The sequence below is a fragment of the Marmota monax genome, unplaced genomic scaffold, assembly GCF_021218885.2.
Source record: "Marmota monax isolate L192 unplaced genomic scaffold, Marmota_monax_Labrador192_F-V1.1 WCK01_AAM20220418_F8-fsc00035, whole genome shotgun sequence".
NCBI lineage: Eukaryota > Metazoa > Chordata > Mammalia > Rodentia > Sciuridae > Marmota > Marmota monax.
The window spans coordinates 11,239,637-11,256,526 of record NW_026691961.1 but is presented as its reverse complement, the minus strand read 5'-3'; the positions used below and the strand labels follow the sequence as shown (position 1 = coordinate 11,256,526).

At 55.0% G+C, this 16,890-nt stretch overlaps 2 protein-coding genes across 5 annotated transcripts in view; one reads left to right on the top strand and one right to left on the bottom strand.

Annotated features, from left to right (window-relative positions):
• Ppl (periplakin) overlaps nucleotides 1-12,534 on the top strand; it is a 39,944-nt gene extending 27,410 nt beyond the window's left edge. Inside the window, exons 12-22 of the mRNA XM_046444645.2 lie at nucleotides 382-533; nucleotides 1,684-1,781; nucleotides 1,985-2,142; nucleotides 3,183-3,361; nucleotides 3,439-3,577; nucleotides 4,237-4,430; nucleotides 5,796-5,946; nucleotides 6,685-6,768; nucleotides 7,589-7,705; nucleotides 8,207-8,299; nucleotides 9,018-12,534. Of these exons, the coding sequence (XP_046300601.1) occupies nucleotides 382-533; nucleotides 1,684-1,781; nucleotides 1,985-2,142; nucleotides 3,183-3,361; nucleotides 3,439-3,577; nucleotides 4,237-4,430; nucleotides 5,796-5,946; nucleotides 6,685-6,768; nucleotides 7,589-7,705; nucleotides 8,207-8,299; nucleotides 9,018-11,681 (4,029 nt within the window). The 3' untranslated portion in view covers nucleotides 11,682-12,534. The remainder of the gene's footprint in view (nucleotides 1-381; nucleotides 534-1,683; nucleotides 1,782-1,984; nucleotides 2,143-3,182; nucleotides 3,362-3,438; nucleotides 3,578-4,236; nucleotides 4,431-5,795; nucleotides 5,947-6,684; nucleotides 6,769-7,588; nucleotides 7,706-8,206; nucleotides 8,300-9,017) is intronic.
• Nucleotides 12,535-12,694: 160 nt separating this feature from the next.
• The window catches only part of Ubn1 (ubinuclein 1), a 30,693-nt gene continuing 26,497 nt past the window's right edge, over nucleotides 12,695-16,890 (bottom strand). For 3 of the 4 annotated variants that reach the window (XM_046444655.2, XM_046444661.2, XM_058579568.1), the window contains 2 exons: nucleotides 16,772-16,861; nucleotides 12,695-14,962 (listed from right to left, as the gene is read on the bottom strand). In XM_046444655.2, the coding sequence (XP_046300611.1) occupies nucleotides 14,913-14,962; nucleotides 16,772-16,861 (140 nt within the window). In that variant the 3' untranslated portion in view covers nucleotides 12,695-14,912. The remainder of the gene's footprint in view (nucleotides 14,963-16,771; nucleotides 16,862-16,890) is intronic. The other variant, XM_046444670.2, reaches the window with a different exon arrangement.

Here is a 16,890-nt window from a genome sequence, read left to right as displayed (position 1 = left end):
CTGTCTGTCATGGGCGTCACCCTGCCGCCTGCCTCCCCTGTGGTGGAGACGCACCCACGTGTCTGTCTCCTGGCACAGTCCCAGGGAAGCCCCACAGGACCCCGCTCTGAGTCACGTGCCCCCAAGCCAGTCACACGCCACACACCTACCTGGAAGGGGGGACACTCCCTGGACTGAGGGCTGGGCGGGCAGCCTGTTCCCGTTGGGCCAGCCCCTCCCCCTTCCTTCTATGGCCAAATGTCCTGGGGAGGGTCGGGGAGATGGGCTAAGATTCCCCGGGTCCAAGATTGGGGGGCCAGGGGGCCAGCGGGTGACGGGGCTCCGGGCCATGGATCCAGGCGGTTCCTCACATCCTGGTGGTTTGGCCTGCCCCCCCCTCAGGGCCCCATCTCTCGGGGCTACAGCTACACCCTGCAGAAGAACAATGGGGAGAGCTGGGAGCTCACTGACGCTGCAGGGGACAAGCTGAGTGCCCCAGCTGTCTGCTTCATGATCCCCCCCACTGACCCCGAGGCGCTGGCTCTGGCTGACAGGTATGAGGGCAGAGGGACCAGCATGCACTGACCCTGGCCCTGGCCTTCACAGCCCTGGCAACCTACTCAGGATGAGGGAGGACTGACACCCCACCTGCACCCCCTTGGGGGCTCAAGGGGAGAAGGGCAGAGCTGTTGGTCTGGCAAGCATGTGCTCTCTTAGTGCCTCAGGGCCTTTGCATACCTGTGCCCTCTGCCTGTGGCACCTGCTTGGGGCCCAGCTGGCTCAGGCCCTCAGCTTAAGGACTTTGCCCTGGCCCCTGCCCCTCCTCTTGGCTCTCACACACCGTTTCCTGCCACATGCACCACATTTTACCAAGATGATCAGTCTCATTGGGCCTTTGCTCCTCGGGGCCAGTGTTTTGAGGGCCTAGTTTAGCACCTGATGCAAAGAACTCTGCTGAATCAGAGACTGATTGCAGGAATGCCTTGATATATACAGCCCATAAATATTGAACACCTACTGTGTACTGCTCCCTCAGAAGTGACATGTTGGTAGAGAAGACTAGTGAACCGATCACTTTAGGTCACAAGACCTGCAATGAAGGAGCAGGCGGGAGGAAGGGAGGGGAAGGAAAAAAACTGGGAGAGAGAGGAAGGAGGGTTTTCTGAACCCCAGAGTGTAAGGACCTGCGTCACTGCATCCAGTGTGTATGTGTTTAAAGCATTTTTAAAAACTTTTTATTTATTCATATGTGGTGCAGAGGATCAAACCCAGGGCCTCACACGTGCTGGGCGAGCCCTCTACCACTGAGGCCCCCCGCCCAGGCTCAGCCCCAGGCCCAGCCCTTCCACTTTGTCCTGTGCGACACTGGGGATGAACTCAGAGCCTTGCATAGGGTAGGCAAGTACTCTGTTACTGAGCTACATGCTCAGCCCACCCCCCTTTTAAAATTTTAATTCAAGGCAGTGTTTCCAAGTGTTACTAAGTTACCAAGGCTGGACTTGAACTTGGGATCCTCCCCTCGCCTCTTGAGTAACTGAGGTGCAGGTGTGTTCCGCACCTGGCTCCCATCCCAGTTTTAACTTTTCAAAGCACTCTCTGAGCCACTTGGCTCCTCTGGGCTTTTGTCCAGCTAGAGTCCAGGTCCTGCCTCTGTGCAGAGGGGGAGGTGGGCTGCCCAGGTCCAGCACATTCTTGCTCTCCCAGCCTGGACAGCCAGTACCGGAGTTTGCGGCAGAAGGCAGCGGGGAGCCGGCAGGCCCTGCAACAGCGGCACGAGGTGCTGAAGACAGAGAACCCTGGAGGTGGGTAGCAGGGTTGCCTGCCAAGGGTAGGGCACCAGTAGGAGGGGCCACAGCGAGGGTCTGCACCGTGCATGGGGTGGCAGGGGCCTGGCATTAGAAGGGTAGGGAGATTCAGCCAGCCCAGAGGTCTCAGCTGGCCTCTAGAGCCCTCCTGGGCCTCATGCCCCCACTGCCACCCCTGACTCTATGTCCTCCTTCCACAGATGCCTCTGACCTGCAGGGGCGGCAGCTGTTGGCCAGCTTGGACAAGGTGGCCAGTGACCTGGACCGACAGGAGAAGGCCATCACAGGGATCCTGCGGCCACCACTGGAGCAGGGCCGGGCTGTGCAGGATAGTGCAGAGCGGGCCAAGGATCTCAAGGTACTGCTGGACTGGGACACCGGCTGGACTCATGCCCAAGGTTTCACCCCACGGACGGAGTCTTGAGACATCTGTGGCAGGTGCTCCACTGGGATAGCCTGTCACTGCAATCACGTCCTGAGTCACTGGGGTGCTGGGCTTCTCCTGTAACCGCCCCAGGTCTGGATCAAGGACCAGGCTCCAAGGTGTTCAGCTGGTGCTCCCAGACACATCCCGGAAAACGGGACCCGGGTGCTGCTTCAGTGTGGCCTGTCAACTGCCTGGGATTGTAGCCATCGTAATGACAGCCACCAGGGCTCATGTGGGTCTATGCTGGCGGGAGACCATGAGTGTGGTGGCACGGTGGACTGTGCGAGTTCAGAGCCAGATCACTAGCTACTTCCGTGAGACGTCACTGAAGCCCCCAAGCCGCAGTCCCTAGAGTCAAATGGGCTGGTTCCTACTTGAGGCTACTGGAAGGACGGAGGGTGATGTAGGCACCCATCCATGGGTCACTGCAGGCCCCACCCATCGGTCACTGCATCCTTTCATGTGCTTTCCTAAGCTCTCCATGGTGGGACCATCACCCTGGTTTTACAGGGAAAGTGGGCTCAGAGGGTGGCCACTGAGGTGGCCTCATGGCGAGTTAGGGCCAAGGGGATGCCTGGTACAGGGGTGAGGAGTGGAGGGGCCACACCCCTTCCTGAGCTCCTCATAGTCTGTTGCCCGCTCCTGTGAATGGGAGAAGACCTATCTACTCCGAAGGGTTGCCCCCAGGACCCCTTCGCTCATCTGGGTGCTTAGAGCAGTAGGTCCTCGGGGACTCCCTCCTCACTGTGTCACCATCATCAGTCACGGTCCTTCTGTGTCAGGGCTCCTGGAGATGCTCACTAAACACGCAGAACCTGGGCTGCCCAGACCTGGTCAGGCTTGGTGGTGTGGGCTGGGCCTCGTAGCGGTCTCTGCTGGCCCTGGAGCGTGGGGCCTTGTGCCCACCCTGAGCTCATCCCTGGGGGAAGAGGGCTGCCAGGCTGTGGCTGACCCGGGTCTCATCCTCACAGAACATCACCAACGAGCTGCTGCGGATCGAGCCTGAGAAGGCGCAGAGCACAGCCGAGTGTGCGGCCTTCGTGGAGGCCCTCCTGGGCAGCGGCACTGCGCCCCTGCTGAAAGCCCGGGTGGAGGACACCAACAAGAAATACGAGCGCCTTGTGCAGCTACTGGACTTGGCCCAGGAGAAGTGGGTGGCAGACGGGCAGTGGGGAGGCTGGGGTGGGGTTAAGGAGCCACCCACCCACTCCTGACCTGTGTCCTCAGAGTTGATGTGGCCAATCGCCTGGAGAGGAGCCTGCAGCAGGGCCGAGAGCTGCTGGCCACACACGAGAACCGGTTGGCCCAGGACGACACCGTGCCCGAGAGTGGCTGTGTCCTGGACAGCAAGAGGCAGGAGCTGGAGGTGAGTTTTTGGCCCAAGTCTTGGGAACCTTTCTCTGAGCTGGCTGAAGGCCTCAGGCATATCTTTTCTGCCCACTTTGTCCTGCCCAGACAAGGACACTGAGGCCAGAGAGGCCCAGCAGCCAGTCCCTGCAGGTTTGGAAAGCCTTTGGTGTGCCAAATAGGGAGTTAGAAGGGAGGCCACAGCCCTGATCCCAGCCGCTCCAGCCACGTGGCCTGTGGAGGGTCGGGGGCCAGGACTGGACCATCAGGGATCTGCATCAAGCCAGGTTTCAGGACCTCCATGGGCAGGCCGGGCAGGCTAGGCCTGCAGCGCTCTCCTCACCATTTCACTGGGCCTGCCTGAGCACTGGGGTCCTGAGCCAGGGGCCAGGGACAGCCTTCATTTATTCTGCACCACAGGACTGGCCTCAGCCAAGGAAACAGGCCTGGTGAAGGCCCGTGACTGAAGGGCTGCAAGCCGTTCCTCGTGTGGGCATGAGCTGCCCAGTGAAGTGAAATTTTCCAGCTTTTGTAACACAAAGGCACTCTGAGGAGGTGACTCAGGTGGAGCAAGCCTAGAGGCGAAGGCTCCTCCTGCTCCTAGGCATGACTCCACCCCCAGAGCTGGTGCTCCAGGTGGGTCTCGGGCCACAGGGCTTCGTCTCCTCCATCCTGCAGGCCATGGCCTCGGAGCTACAGGCCCAGAAGTCCCTCCTGGGAGAGGTGGAGCGGAACCTGCAGGAGGCCAAACAGTGCTCGAGCTCGCTGGCCAGCCGCTTCCAGGAGCACTGCCCCGACCTGGAGCGCCAGGAGGCCGAGGCGCACAAGCTGAGCCAGCGCTTCGACAACCTGCGCCAGCAGGTGGAGCACAGGTGAGGGCAGCGCAGGGAGGGCAGCGCAGGGGGCTGGCCAGGGCAGGCTCCCTGATGCCCCAAGGGCTGTCTCTAGTAAGAAAGTGACTGACGCAGCGGCCACCTCCCGAGGCACCTGCACGGTGAGGCAGGAGGGATGAGGGTGACGGCGCCCAGTCATGCTGCCGTCACCAGTCCTCCTGGCCGGCACCCTGCCAGCCTTACAGGCCGCAGCCTTGCCTTGTCCCTTCTCTTCTGTGCACTTGTGTAGAACCGATTCTTCCCCTGATTAAGGGCGCACCAGCCTTCACCAGTGAAGGCATCTGGGCTCGATGGTTTTTTTTTATATATTTTTTAATGGACACAGTATCTTTATTTTTATTTGTTAATGTGGTGCTGAGGATCCAACTCAGGGCTTCACACATGCGAGCAAGTGCTCTACCACTGAGCCCCAGCCCTGGGCCTCATTTTTTTTTTTTTGATTGTGTGTGTGTGTGTGTGTGTGAGGTTTTTGTGTACAAACTCAACCTTTTTTAGTCTGTATGACCCATGTGCTTCACCCACTCCTGGAGTGACGTCAGTGGCTCACACTTCCAGGACCCGGTGTCTTAGCGGCACTCACTGGTGCTCCTCCAGTTGTCTCCGGCTGGCCTCTCCATTAGCAGGGTCGGAGGGGACCTCTGCTGGCTCCTGGCGCAGTATGCCTCCTTCTGCTGTGTCTGTGGCTTCCCTCTCCCTCTTTCTAATCGGACGGCTGAGGCCGAATGGCTGATCAATCACCTTGGAAAACTAGCTTTTTGATTCCAGTGATTCCCGTTTCTCGCCTTCCTTCCAGCCATCACCTTGGGGTTCTTTTGCTCTTCTTTTTCTCCAGGTGAGACAGACTGTGGCTTTCAGACAGCTTTTTCTTTCCTTCTTTTTTTTTTAATATATATTTTTTTGTTGATGGACCTTTATTTATTTGTATGTTATGCTGAGATTCGAACCCAGTGCCTTATAGATGCTAGGCAAGCACTCTACCGCTGAGCCACAGCCCCAGCGCTCAGATAGTTTTTCCTAATAAAGGCCTTTAGTGCTATACAATTCCTTCCAAGCCCTGCTTTTGCTCCACCTTGTAGGTTCGAAGTTACTATTTTTGGTGACTTGGTATGACTTCCTGCCTCCCTGTGGTTGCTCCTGGATTGTGGCTTGTTCAGGTCCCACAGTACCCTGGGCACCTCTGCCTGCCAGTACGCAGCCCTCCGCCCCATAATCACTCTCCTTCTGGTGAACATTTAGGGTTTGTCCAATTATATTACATTTGTTTTTCTCCTTCTCCTTTAAAAACGTGAAGCGTCCTGAGGCCTCTGCCTGCTGTGTGGAGGCCTGACCCGCTTTGCCCCACAGGGCCCAGAGCCTGCAGGGTGCCAAGGCCGCCTATGAGGAGTACCACCGTGACTACGACCGCGTGCTCCAGTTCTTGTCCAGCACCCCCAGTTATGAGCCCCAGGAGACAGACAGCCTCAGCCAGATGGAGACCAAGCTCAAGAACCAAAAGGCAAGACAGTGGCATCTGCTTCTGTGGTCACATGGAAGCTAGGGGAGTCAAAAGTTAGGAGGCCCCTGTCAGTGGAGGGAACCAAGTCTTTGGGGAACAGAGTAGGGCACAGGCCTGGCTGACCTCCCCCTCCTGGACCTCAGCTCCCAGCACCAAACTCAAACGAGCAGCTTGTGCCTCGTTCCCCTCTCCCCCTCTGCCCAGCACAGAGAAGGGAGGCTTGGCCTTAAGGTGAATGGCTACCGAAACACCAAAGGAACCCTCCTGGGGAAAACCCCAGTCCCCAAGTTCTACTGCTTGCCTCCTCAATGCCCCAGGCAGTGTGTTGGGTTAGGGAACCCTGTGGCTGAGGTTCAGATCCTGGCTCTACCTGATAGGCCGCATGCCCTCAAGTTACTGAACTTCACAGTGCCTCAGTTCCCTCACGTGGGAGCCAGAGATCATGATGCTTAGTCACGGGGTCATTTGAAGATTAAATGAGTTAATCTAAGGACAATGTCAGAGCAGTGCCTGGCATTTCAAAGCACTCAGTCAAAATGTGTTTCCTGGCAAAAGCTAGTTATCTTATTGGCCCTTCCTCACAGGGCCTCAGAACTGGCTTTTGTCACAGGCAGATGCAGATGAGGAAGCTTTATGTTATGTGCTGTGCTAGAGAAGAACCTCAGGTTCTAAGGACTCCAGCCCCTTTACCAACAGGGTTTGTTCTGGTTTTGGTTATTAAGATCTCTTGTTTTACAGAACCTGCTAGATGAGATAGCAAGTAGGGAAGAGGAAGTACAGAAGGTCTACGCCAATTCCCAGCAGTACCAGCAAGCCGTGAAGGTGAGCCATGAAGTTTCTGCCAAGCAGACACTAGGATGCCTCCTTCCACCCCCTACACCAGGCAGGCATACAGGCCCTGCCAGGAACTGGTCACCGTCAGGCACTGAACAGCCATGCAAGCTGCAGAGCCTTCTGGAAAACATTATGGTACCAGGTGCCAAATGTCATAAAAGGGTGTATGCTCTTGGAAGCAGTAAACAACTCTTTGGGGGGATTTATGCTAAAGGAAAAGCCCACTGACTCAGGAGGCCAGCCTAAGCAACTTTGTGAGACCCTTTCTCAAAAAAAAAAAAAAAAAAAGTTGGGGATGTGGCTCAGTGGTTAAGTGCACCTGGGTTCAATCCCTGGTACCAAAAAAAAAAAAAAAGGAAAAGCAAAATTGTGTAATAGCATGATTTACAAATGGCCTAAGTGTCCAATAGAGAGAAACAGCGGTGTGGATCACCACACATCCACTTGATGGTAATGAACTTACCAGCTGGTGAAGGCAGGAGAGGAAGCTTATGGTCCAGTGTGCACTGAAGCAGAGTGTCAAATCTCCCTGCTGAAGGACTGGAAGGTCACTTGGTTTGCCTCTTTGAGGATGGAGAGGAGTGGGGCTTTTCCCCACATGTTGGGCCATGCAGCTGTCCTGCTCGTGTGTGGATGAGTCTCAGGGCCCCTGGAGGCCAGTAGCTGCAACTGATCCCACAGGAGAGGCCTGTGCAGACTCGGAACCAGCACCCCTTCTCCACCCACTGAGGGCAGATCTAGGTCCACTGGAAGGGGTGCACAAACATTTCAGTCTCTTCTTAGTGACTTTCCCTGTTCTCTCACCCAGGACTACGAGCTAGAAGCAGAGAAACTCAGGTCGCTTCTTGACTTGGAGAATGGAAGTAACAGCCACATGAGCAAGAGAGCCAGGCTGCAGTCTCCCGCTGCCAAAGTGAAGGAGGAGGTGAGCTCAGGCACTGGCCTGTCTGGGACTGAGGGGAAGGTGGCAGTGCGGCCTCAGGCTGCTGCACGCAGGCCTCAGTGATGCACACACAGGAGGGGAGCCAGCACAGATTGGGAAGAACTTGTTTGGGGGCAGTGACATCGATATGCCTAGAGGACAGCTTGGTCGGAGCTGGCCCCATGACTCTGGGAAGTTCCCACCTGCTCCCCCAGGGAGGGCTAGTACCATTAGTCCCAGGCACCTTCTGAGAAGAGTAAGGCTCAGGGAGGTGAAGAGACTTGCTCAAAGTCCAGGAGTCAGGCTGAAACCTGGATTGTGTGACACGAGTCCACCTTTCTCTCCAATGATGAGACTATAGAATAGCTGCAGGTAGGAGCGGGCAAGAAGCGCCCCTCTGCCCCCAACTGCCAGACTTTTCAAAGACTGTGTCCAAGCCCTCTGGCTCTCGCTCACTTACTGCTGGCTCCTGTTTGCCGACTGCTCTCCTGAACTTCTCTGTAGGAAGCTGCTCTTGCTGCCAAGTTCACAGAAGTCCAGGCCATCAACAGGCAGAGGCTGCAGAATCTGGAGTTTGCACTAAATCTCCTGAGACAGGTAATCGATCTTAGTAAGAAACCCTACTTAAAACTATTCTACCAGCTGAAAAATGAAAACTTCCTCCTGCCTCAGACAGCCTAGGAATGAGGGAATGTCTCTTGCTAACAATTCTGGGCAGTACCCTGGCTGAATGTCAGTTCCACTGACATTGAATTCAATAAATGTTTGCTAAGGACCCACTAAAAAGTTATTTTTAGAAGACCATAATACTTATGACAGCACTGTTTGTCGTAGCAAGAAACTGGAATCAACTCCAAGTCGTCAGCAGTGGGCTGGTTAAATCCCATTCACACGGCAGAGGGCTTGGCTGCTGCAAGGAAGGGAGTTGCATGCTCTGGGTCAGAGTGGGATCCTTCTGATTGTGCCATAAACAGCAGAGTACAGAACGGGAGATGAGGCGGACATTTGTGCAGAAAAAGTAAACGTGTTTAGTGGGGCACACCAAAATGCACAGGCTGAAGGAAGCACAGAAAACGCCTTCGAGGACTGACATCCCCTGAGGACAGACGACAGAAGGTTTCACTTCAGACTCCTCTGCCGTTGTAAAATATTTTGCCTCATTTCGTTTTATAAAGCCAATCTAGTTGTTTTTGGCCACTTTAAAAACTAGCCCAAGAACTCTAAGGGAATCCTGGGGATCACAGGACAGTCTGACCTGTTCCAAGGTGAGCAGATCTGTTCTGGCTTTAATCACATATTGTCTTGTCTGTCACAGCAGCCAGACACAGAAGTGACCCGTGAGACCCTGCAAGGAAACACTCCGGGCTCCAGTGCGGAGGAGACATGGAAGATCAAGAAGGAACTGGACGAGGAGGCTGAGCGAAGGCAGCAGCTGGAGAATGAGGTCAAGAGCACCCAGGAGGAAATCCGGACCCTGCGGAATCAGGGGCCTCAGGAGTCGCTGGTGAGGAAGGAGGTGCTGAAGAAAGTGCCAGACCCCGCGCTGGAGGAGAGCTTCCAGCAGATGCAGCGGACCCTGGCGGAGGAGCAGCACAAGAACCAGCTGCTGCAGGAGGAGCTGGAGGCGCTGCAGCTACGGTTGCGCGCCCTGGAGCAGGAGACCAGAGACGGGGGGCAGGAGTATGTGGTCAAAGAGGTCCTGCGCATCGAGCCCGACAGAGCCCAGGCAGACGAGGTCCTGCAGCTGCGGGAGGAGCTGGAGACACTGAGGCGGCAGAAGGGTGCCCGGGAAGCAGAGGTGCTTCTCCTACAGCAGCGAGTGGCAGCCCTGGCCTCTGAAAAAAGCCGGGTACAGGAGAAGGTCACAGAGAAGGAGGTGGTGAAGCTGCAGAATGACCCCCAGCTGGAGGCGGAGTACCAGCAGCTGCAGGAGGAGCACCAGCGGGAGGGCAAGCTCAGGGAGAAGCAGGAGGAGGAGCTGAGCTTCCTACAGGCCAAGCTCAGGAGGCTGGAGAAGGAGCGGGCCATGGCTGAGGGCAAGGTAACTGTCAAGGAGGTGCTCAAGGTGGAGAAGGATGCAGCTGCAGAGAGGGAGGTCAATGACCTCACCCGCCAGTATGAGGATGAGGCCACCAAGGCCCGAGCCAGCCAGCGGGAGAAAACGGAGCTGCTTCGAAAGATATGGGCGTTGGAGGAGGAGAATGCCAAAGTGGTGGTGCAGGAGAAAGTCCGCGAGATCGTGCGGCCAGACCCCAAGGCAGAGAGCGAAGTGGCCAACCTCCGCCTGGAGCTGGTGGAGCAGGAGCGGAAGTACAGGGCGTCGGAGGAGCAGCTCAAGAGCTACCAGGGTGAGCTGGAGGCTCTCCGGAGGCGGGGCCCGCAGGTGGAAGTCAAAGAGGTGACTAAAGAAGTCATTAAGTACACCACTGACCCAGAGACGGAGAAGGAGCTGCAGCGACTCAGGGAGGAGATCGTGGACAAGACCAGGCTGATTGAGAGGTGTGACCTAGAAATCTACCAGCTGAAGCAGGAGATCCAGTCCCTGAAGGACACAAAACCGCAGGTCCAGACCAGAGAGGTGGTCCAGGAGATCCTCCAGTTCGAGGAAGACCCCCAAACCAGAAAGGAGGTGGAATCTCTGCGGGCAAAGCTGTCAGAAGAGCAGAAGAGGCAGGTGGACCTGGAAGGGGAGCGAGTGTTACAGGAAGAGAAGATCAGGGACAAGGAGGAGGAGCTTGCCCAGGGGAGGGAGAGGGTGGTGCGCCAGGAGGTGGTACAGTACGAGGAGGAGCCAGGCCTGCGGGCGGAGGTGAGCGCCTTCACTGACAGCATCGATGCTGAGCTGCGCCAGATCGACAAGCTGCGCGCTGAGCTGCGGAGGCTGCAGCGGCGGCGTGGGGAGCTGGAGAGGCAGCTGGAAGAGCTGCAGCGTGAGCGGCAGGCGCGCAGGGCAGCCGAGCAGGAGGTGCAGCGCCTGCAGCAGCGGCTGGCTGCGCTGGAGCAGGAGGAGGCCAAGGCTGGTGAGAAGGTGACCCGCACACAGAAGGTGGTGCTGCAGCAGGACCCTCAGCAGGCCAGGGAGCACGCCCTGCTCCAAGCCCAGCTGGAGGAAGAGCGGCACCGGAGACAGCTGCTGGAGGGCGAGCTGGAGCCCCTGCGGAGAAGGTTGGCTGCCCTCGAGAAGGCGGAGGTCAAAGAGAAGGTCGTCTTCTCTGAGAGTGTCCAGGTGGAGAAGGGCAACACGGAACAGGAGATCCAGAAGCTGAAGAGGAGCCTGGAAGAGGAGAGCAGGAGCAAGAGGGAGCTGGACGCCGAGGTGGCTCAGCTGGAAGCCAAGCTGTCAGAGCTGGAATTCCACAACTCTAAGTCGTCCAAGGAGCTGGACTTCCTAAGGGAAGAGAACCACAAACTTCAGCTAGAGCGACAAAACCTGCAGCTGGAGACCCGAAGGCTCCAATCAGAAATTGAAATGGCAGCAGCCGAAACACGAGACCTGCGGAACACAACCATGGTGGACTCTAGGACCAACCTCGACTCCAGACTGTGGTCCTTGGAGAGAGAACTGGATGATCTCAAGAGGCTGTCCAAGGACAAAGATCTCGAGATTGATGAGCTGCAGAGGCGCCTGGGGTCCGTGTCCGTCAAGAGGGAGCAGAGGGAAAATCACCTGCGGCGCTCCATCGTGGTGATTGACCCCGACACAGGCCGTGAGCTGTCCCCTGAGGAGGCCCACAGGGCTGGGCTCATCGACTGGAATATGTTTGTGAAACTCAGAAGCCAGGAGTGCGACTGGGAGGAGATATCGGTAAAGGGTCCCAATGGGGAGTCCTCAGTGATACACGATAGGAAGTCTGGCAAGAAGTTTTCTATTGAGGAAGCTCTGCAGAGCGGCAGGCTGACCCCTGCTCAGTATGATCGCTATGTCAACAAGGATATGTCCATTCAGGAGCTGGCGGTCCTGGTGTCTGGGCAGAAGTAGGCTCAGCCCTTCCGCCCATCTCTTCTTGGGAGGTGGAAAGCTGGCTTGCTCCTCCTCAGCAGCCTCCCAGGTAGCTCATCCCTGGTCCTGTGCAGGCTCCTAATCCGTGCTGAGCCCTCTCAGAATGCTTGGAGTGCAGTTCACGTGAGCAGAACCGGCACTGGCTCAAGCCAGGCAGCTCCTGTCTCAGCCATCATTCAACCTGGGTGAGCAACCTGCTCCGGCCTCCGATGATCTGACACCTACATGCCCTTCTTCTTTTTTTTTTTTTCCTTTCCCCATATACTCCCATCAACAGACTCCTCTTATGATGGCTGGAAACAGTCTGAAAACTACTACAGCACAGCGCAACCACAACAGACATGCTCACTCAGGGCAGCGTGGGCCTTGGCACACCAGCCAGCAAAATCTAGGCAGAGGCCTCCTTCCACCCACTCCATTTACTAAAGGACAGGGCTGCCAGGCTGCCCATGGGCACACCCTCCAGCTTTCTAACTGGGAACCAACTTTGTGAGTAAGGCCTCCCCAGTAGTAACTCTGCCCACAAGACAGGCTCTATGCCAGAAAGGCACAAGGAACCACAGAGCCTGTCAGCCATGCTGTACAAGGAGGACATTCTATCAGCGACATGGCTCTGCAATCGGAAGATCTTAAGGGTGGCTGGTGTTGCTGATAGCCTGTTTTGTTGCCTTGCGAGTCTTGTTTATTATCTCACTGGTATATAGGTATAGAAAACTGCTGGTCATTCACCAAATTTCTCATTTTCTGTATCTCATGTGTTATGTAAGAAGATGGCAAATAAGAGGGAACTTTATTTATAGCATGAAAATAAAAACTGGTGGCTTGATTCTAATGTCATAGCGAGCGTGTTTTTCCGCCCTTGCATGTGGAAGCTTCCTTTGCCTACTCCCTCCCTTTCAACCTTCAGACAAAATGGGTATCACGTATATACCAGGTTCTCCGGAAGGAAGAACCACTAGCGAATACAACTGAAAGAAAGAATGAGAAACAGGTTTTTGGAAACCTTGAAACAATTTATTGAGTTGCTTTATACAAGATTAACAATTTCCACACCACCCCCAACACCAACATAGTCGCTGCACAAAAGTAACAGCCCCTCTCACACCTAAGAAACGGCCATGTCCGGTAAGTGCTCAGAGACTTCCGCCCGCCAAGGGAACCCCTGCAGCCCCTTGAGCGTGCTCTGCCCCACGCCTCCACTGCAGCTGGGCTGTAGATCTGCCTTGCCATGGCTGTTTATCATTCACTCTTTCGTTACCACAAACAAAACATAAACAAGAAAAAGAAATCTCAAACTCCCCATCAAAGAAACATTTCCCTGAGGCAAGAGGCATCACTAGATTCCTAAGGACAAGGGTATCCTGCTCCAGCTGCACACTCAGTGGCACACGGGGAGGAGGGAGCACCAAAGGGCGAGGAGGGAGGTGAGGGGTGCTGGGGCTGGGACCTGGGTGTTCATGGGCAGAGGAGCCTGGAGAGTTCCCACTGCTCAGCCTTCGCTGACGGCCTCGGCTCGGCTTTGAGCTCAGCTATACAAATCTCTTCTTTGGCTCTTTTGCTACTACCTAAGACTATTCTGTAAACAAACTGGAAATCCAAGTTGCAAAAAATATATATAATAAAGGGATAAGGAACCCATGTGGCCCAATGTGAAACAGATTGGTTCTTACATACAAAAAGAGTCAGAGCAGAGGCCAGGCTGAGTAGCTGACAGGTCTTGCTCCCAGCACAGCGGGAAGGGCACCAACCTCCACAGAAGTGGGAGTTACTGAGCATCGCACCTGGGAGTCAGGAACCGAAAGACTATCTGGTTTCACCCAGGTGCACATGCTGAGGATGCTCTCTCAACATGTCAAATTGCTCACCTGGGCAGTCAGACTCACCTTGTGGCACAGATTCACAGAATAAGCAAGGGCCCTCGAAGTCCTTGTGAAATGGCCACTGGCTGAGTGTGACCAGCCTGGTGACAGGAGTTCTACAGTTGCTATCCTCACCTGTCTCAGATTCACTCTCCAGTTCCTCTGGGCAGCACCCCAGTCCACACAGAACCCCACTGTCTGGAGAGCTCAACACTTCCAGGTCCACTGTAGGCAGCAGACGCTTCACAGAGGCCTATCCCTGCAACTCTGCCTAAGAAGGATTTCTAAGAATAAGAAACTGGAATGTCACCTGTGACTCGGAATCCCTGTCTCAGCCCTCAGACACAAAGGGCTTTGGGGTTCCTGTGCAGTCTACCTGTACCAACTCTGGAAAAACAAACTGGGAGCCCTGGCTCAACTGGGACCTGGGGTTGGGGTCCCAGATGACTTTCAAGTCAGGACGGCGCAGGTTATGATGTGCAACCATAAAAATCTCAATTAAATAAAACTGGCTATGTCCTAAATACAGACATCTCTTTAAAAAAAGGTCTTCATCTCAGATCCACTCAGGGGGCTGAATGGACGTTGTGTTGTCGAATTCTGCTCCACCATAAAGGCACTGGAATTGAGTCTTCCTATAATGTGACGTGTGAAGAGCAGTCCCATTCTATCCAATGCATTTAATGGTAATGACGAAAACTGAGCCCAAGATAGATGTCTTTAAAAATCCTACCATAATTGAATCTACAAAGGTCTCTTCTCTATAAGAGCTTCATTGTCATGTTCAGAGGAAAAACTGGTCCCCCATAGATAGCACACAGTAAGTGTTCTTAATATTTTGCAAGGAGACAAGATGGGCCTCCCACCTGTGGCTCAGGCCTGGGTCTTGTCCTTTTGAGCACACAGCCTGGGGATGGGATAACACTGACCATCCAGGGATCCTAATGTGGCCAGAAGGAGCCCCAGACCCATCAGGTGCTGTGAGGTACTTGGACTGAGTGCTGGGGGCCAGGCAGACCTAAACAGCTGTGCCAATGGATCTGCAACCAGAGCTTGTGGACTCCCCGCTTCCCAAGAGCCCAGCACACTCCCACACCCAGAGCTGCCCTCTAACAACCTTCCAGCAACAGAGCTGTGAGGCCCAGAGCACCAGGTCAATAAGTGCTTCACCAGCAGCGTGAGCTGCTCCTTAGTTGGAGGCTTGTCAGAAGTGCCAGGACACGCTCCGGGAACTCATGCCTGCTTCGGAAGGAAACCAGTATGCAGAGTGTGCAGGAGACGCCCGCCATCTGAGACCTCCACGTTGAGCTTCCAGTGGACCCAAGTCAATCGAGCCTGTCCTCTGAAGTGGTCACAACTTCCGTGGCACACTAGGCCCCTTCCCGTGAAGCTGAGAAGCATCTGGAGAATAAGAACAGAACAGTCTTTCAGGAGCTGACTCCATACGTAGGCACTGGCATTATGCAGGCCAGTAGTGTACTGAGCAGTGTGCCCAGAACAGCTCCTGAGATGCGACTTGGGCCACTTCACAGCTCAGGTGACAACCGCCACTATGGCAAGGCCTGATGTTCAAACACATCTCAGGGTAGCAGTGCTCACTCTCTTACCACCAGGTATAGGGACAACTGTAAAGACACCAGCGTGGAGACCAGGCAGAGAGGAAGGGAAAGCAAAGCAGACACAGACGCGGCTGTGTTGCTGCCACGCAGAGCCTGATGGCAGCCCCTCAGGTAACGACCACCTGAAGTGCGGCGCAGGAGGAGGGGAAGACTCACTGGCGTTAGCACAGCTGCTCTGCGGAGAGCCTTTTAATACCCAGAAGAAAAACAGCAAAATGCTACAAGAAAGCAATGTCTTTCTTTTCCATCCTTTCTCTCTCATTTCCTTCTACTTTTTGGGTGAAAATACCACAGACCCTCAATCTCTTTCCATTGGCTCTTTATTTCGTTTCTTTTAGAGAGGAACATTCCCCAAAGCAGGCAGAGGTGGGCCATCTCACTGTCACACACCCAAGATCTCACCTAGGTAGCTCCATGGAGGCTTGCACTACACTTATCCCCACTGGCAGCCACCGGTATGTGGGGGAAATCCATGCATCTCACTGCTTCTCCAGAGGAAAAAGGGCTAACTACAGACATAGGCTTAGCCCCCAAGGAAGCCAAATTTTCATCTAGAGACCTACAAACTCATTCTTGCCCCCAGCTGGCCTCTGGCACTCACTACCAATGCTTCAACCTCAGAACCAGCCTTCAGAGACCCACAGCAGACCAGGAGGTAGACACCCACTTGACAGTCAAGGGTCCTACCCTCTTCATTTGGCAGGTCAAGTCATGTATAGCCCAGGGGCCCTCAATCCACAGGGTAGTAACCTAGGCTCAGCTTCGCTAAGACTGGCTCTTCCCTTACTAATGCAGCCCAGGGCCTGTCTGGCACAGGTCTAAAGGCAGTAAGAACACCAGTCAAATCCTAGTGTTCCATCAGGCTTCTCATACTAGAATTCTATGAGGTCTGTCCCCAAAACAGGACTGAATGTGGCACATCTACTTTCTACCAAGTGCCTGCCTAAGGCACCAATGCCTATTTCTCATGCCACTAAGCAGCGACACACCAAAGGCTAGCTTAAAATCGCTATTCTGTGGGGACACTGCCTCATTCCTGGTGTGCTCCCAAATCTGTTTCCAAGAAGGCTTTACATCTGGCCAGACTGAAAGTGGCTTCTCATTCAGGTCCATGCTGCCATCAGAGTCCTTCCTCAGAGTCTTGTACTGTGGCCCCTCACTACTCTGTGGATTCTCCCATTCACAGAAGCAAAGTATGGAAAGCCTCCGTGAACTGACAAATACCAGTGAGCGCACAGCCTCGCTGTGAAGGCCGGTAGTGCCCACTAGCCCTTGGGAGAGTCCTACCATTACTTTCTTTCTTAACCAAAGAGGGAAAAGATGCTAAGAGTCAGGACAGACCCTGTCTCTGGGTCAGGTCCCATAGCTTTCTGTGCTCACCAAGGCTCAGGGTTCCAGTCGAGAACCCAGCAGTCTCACTTTAGAGGCCATGTTATTCCGATGCCCACACAGCCAGACCCTTAAAAGACAAGGCGAGACGACAACACAGCAACGACAAGGCAGACATTCCACGTCCAGCAGTAGACAAAGCACCTAAGGATGGAGAGCAGTAGTGCACAGAGTGCATGGCAGGGGCCCATCTGGCAATTACCTGGCAGACTCTGCGGGACATGGGTGGACACGGCAGCATGTGGGAGAGTTGCTGCATGGGGCGGGCTGGAGTGCAAGCCAGCCAGAAGACCTGAGAGAAACAGGAGGGGAGAGAACAAA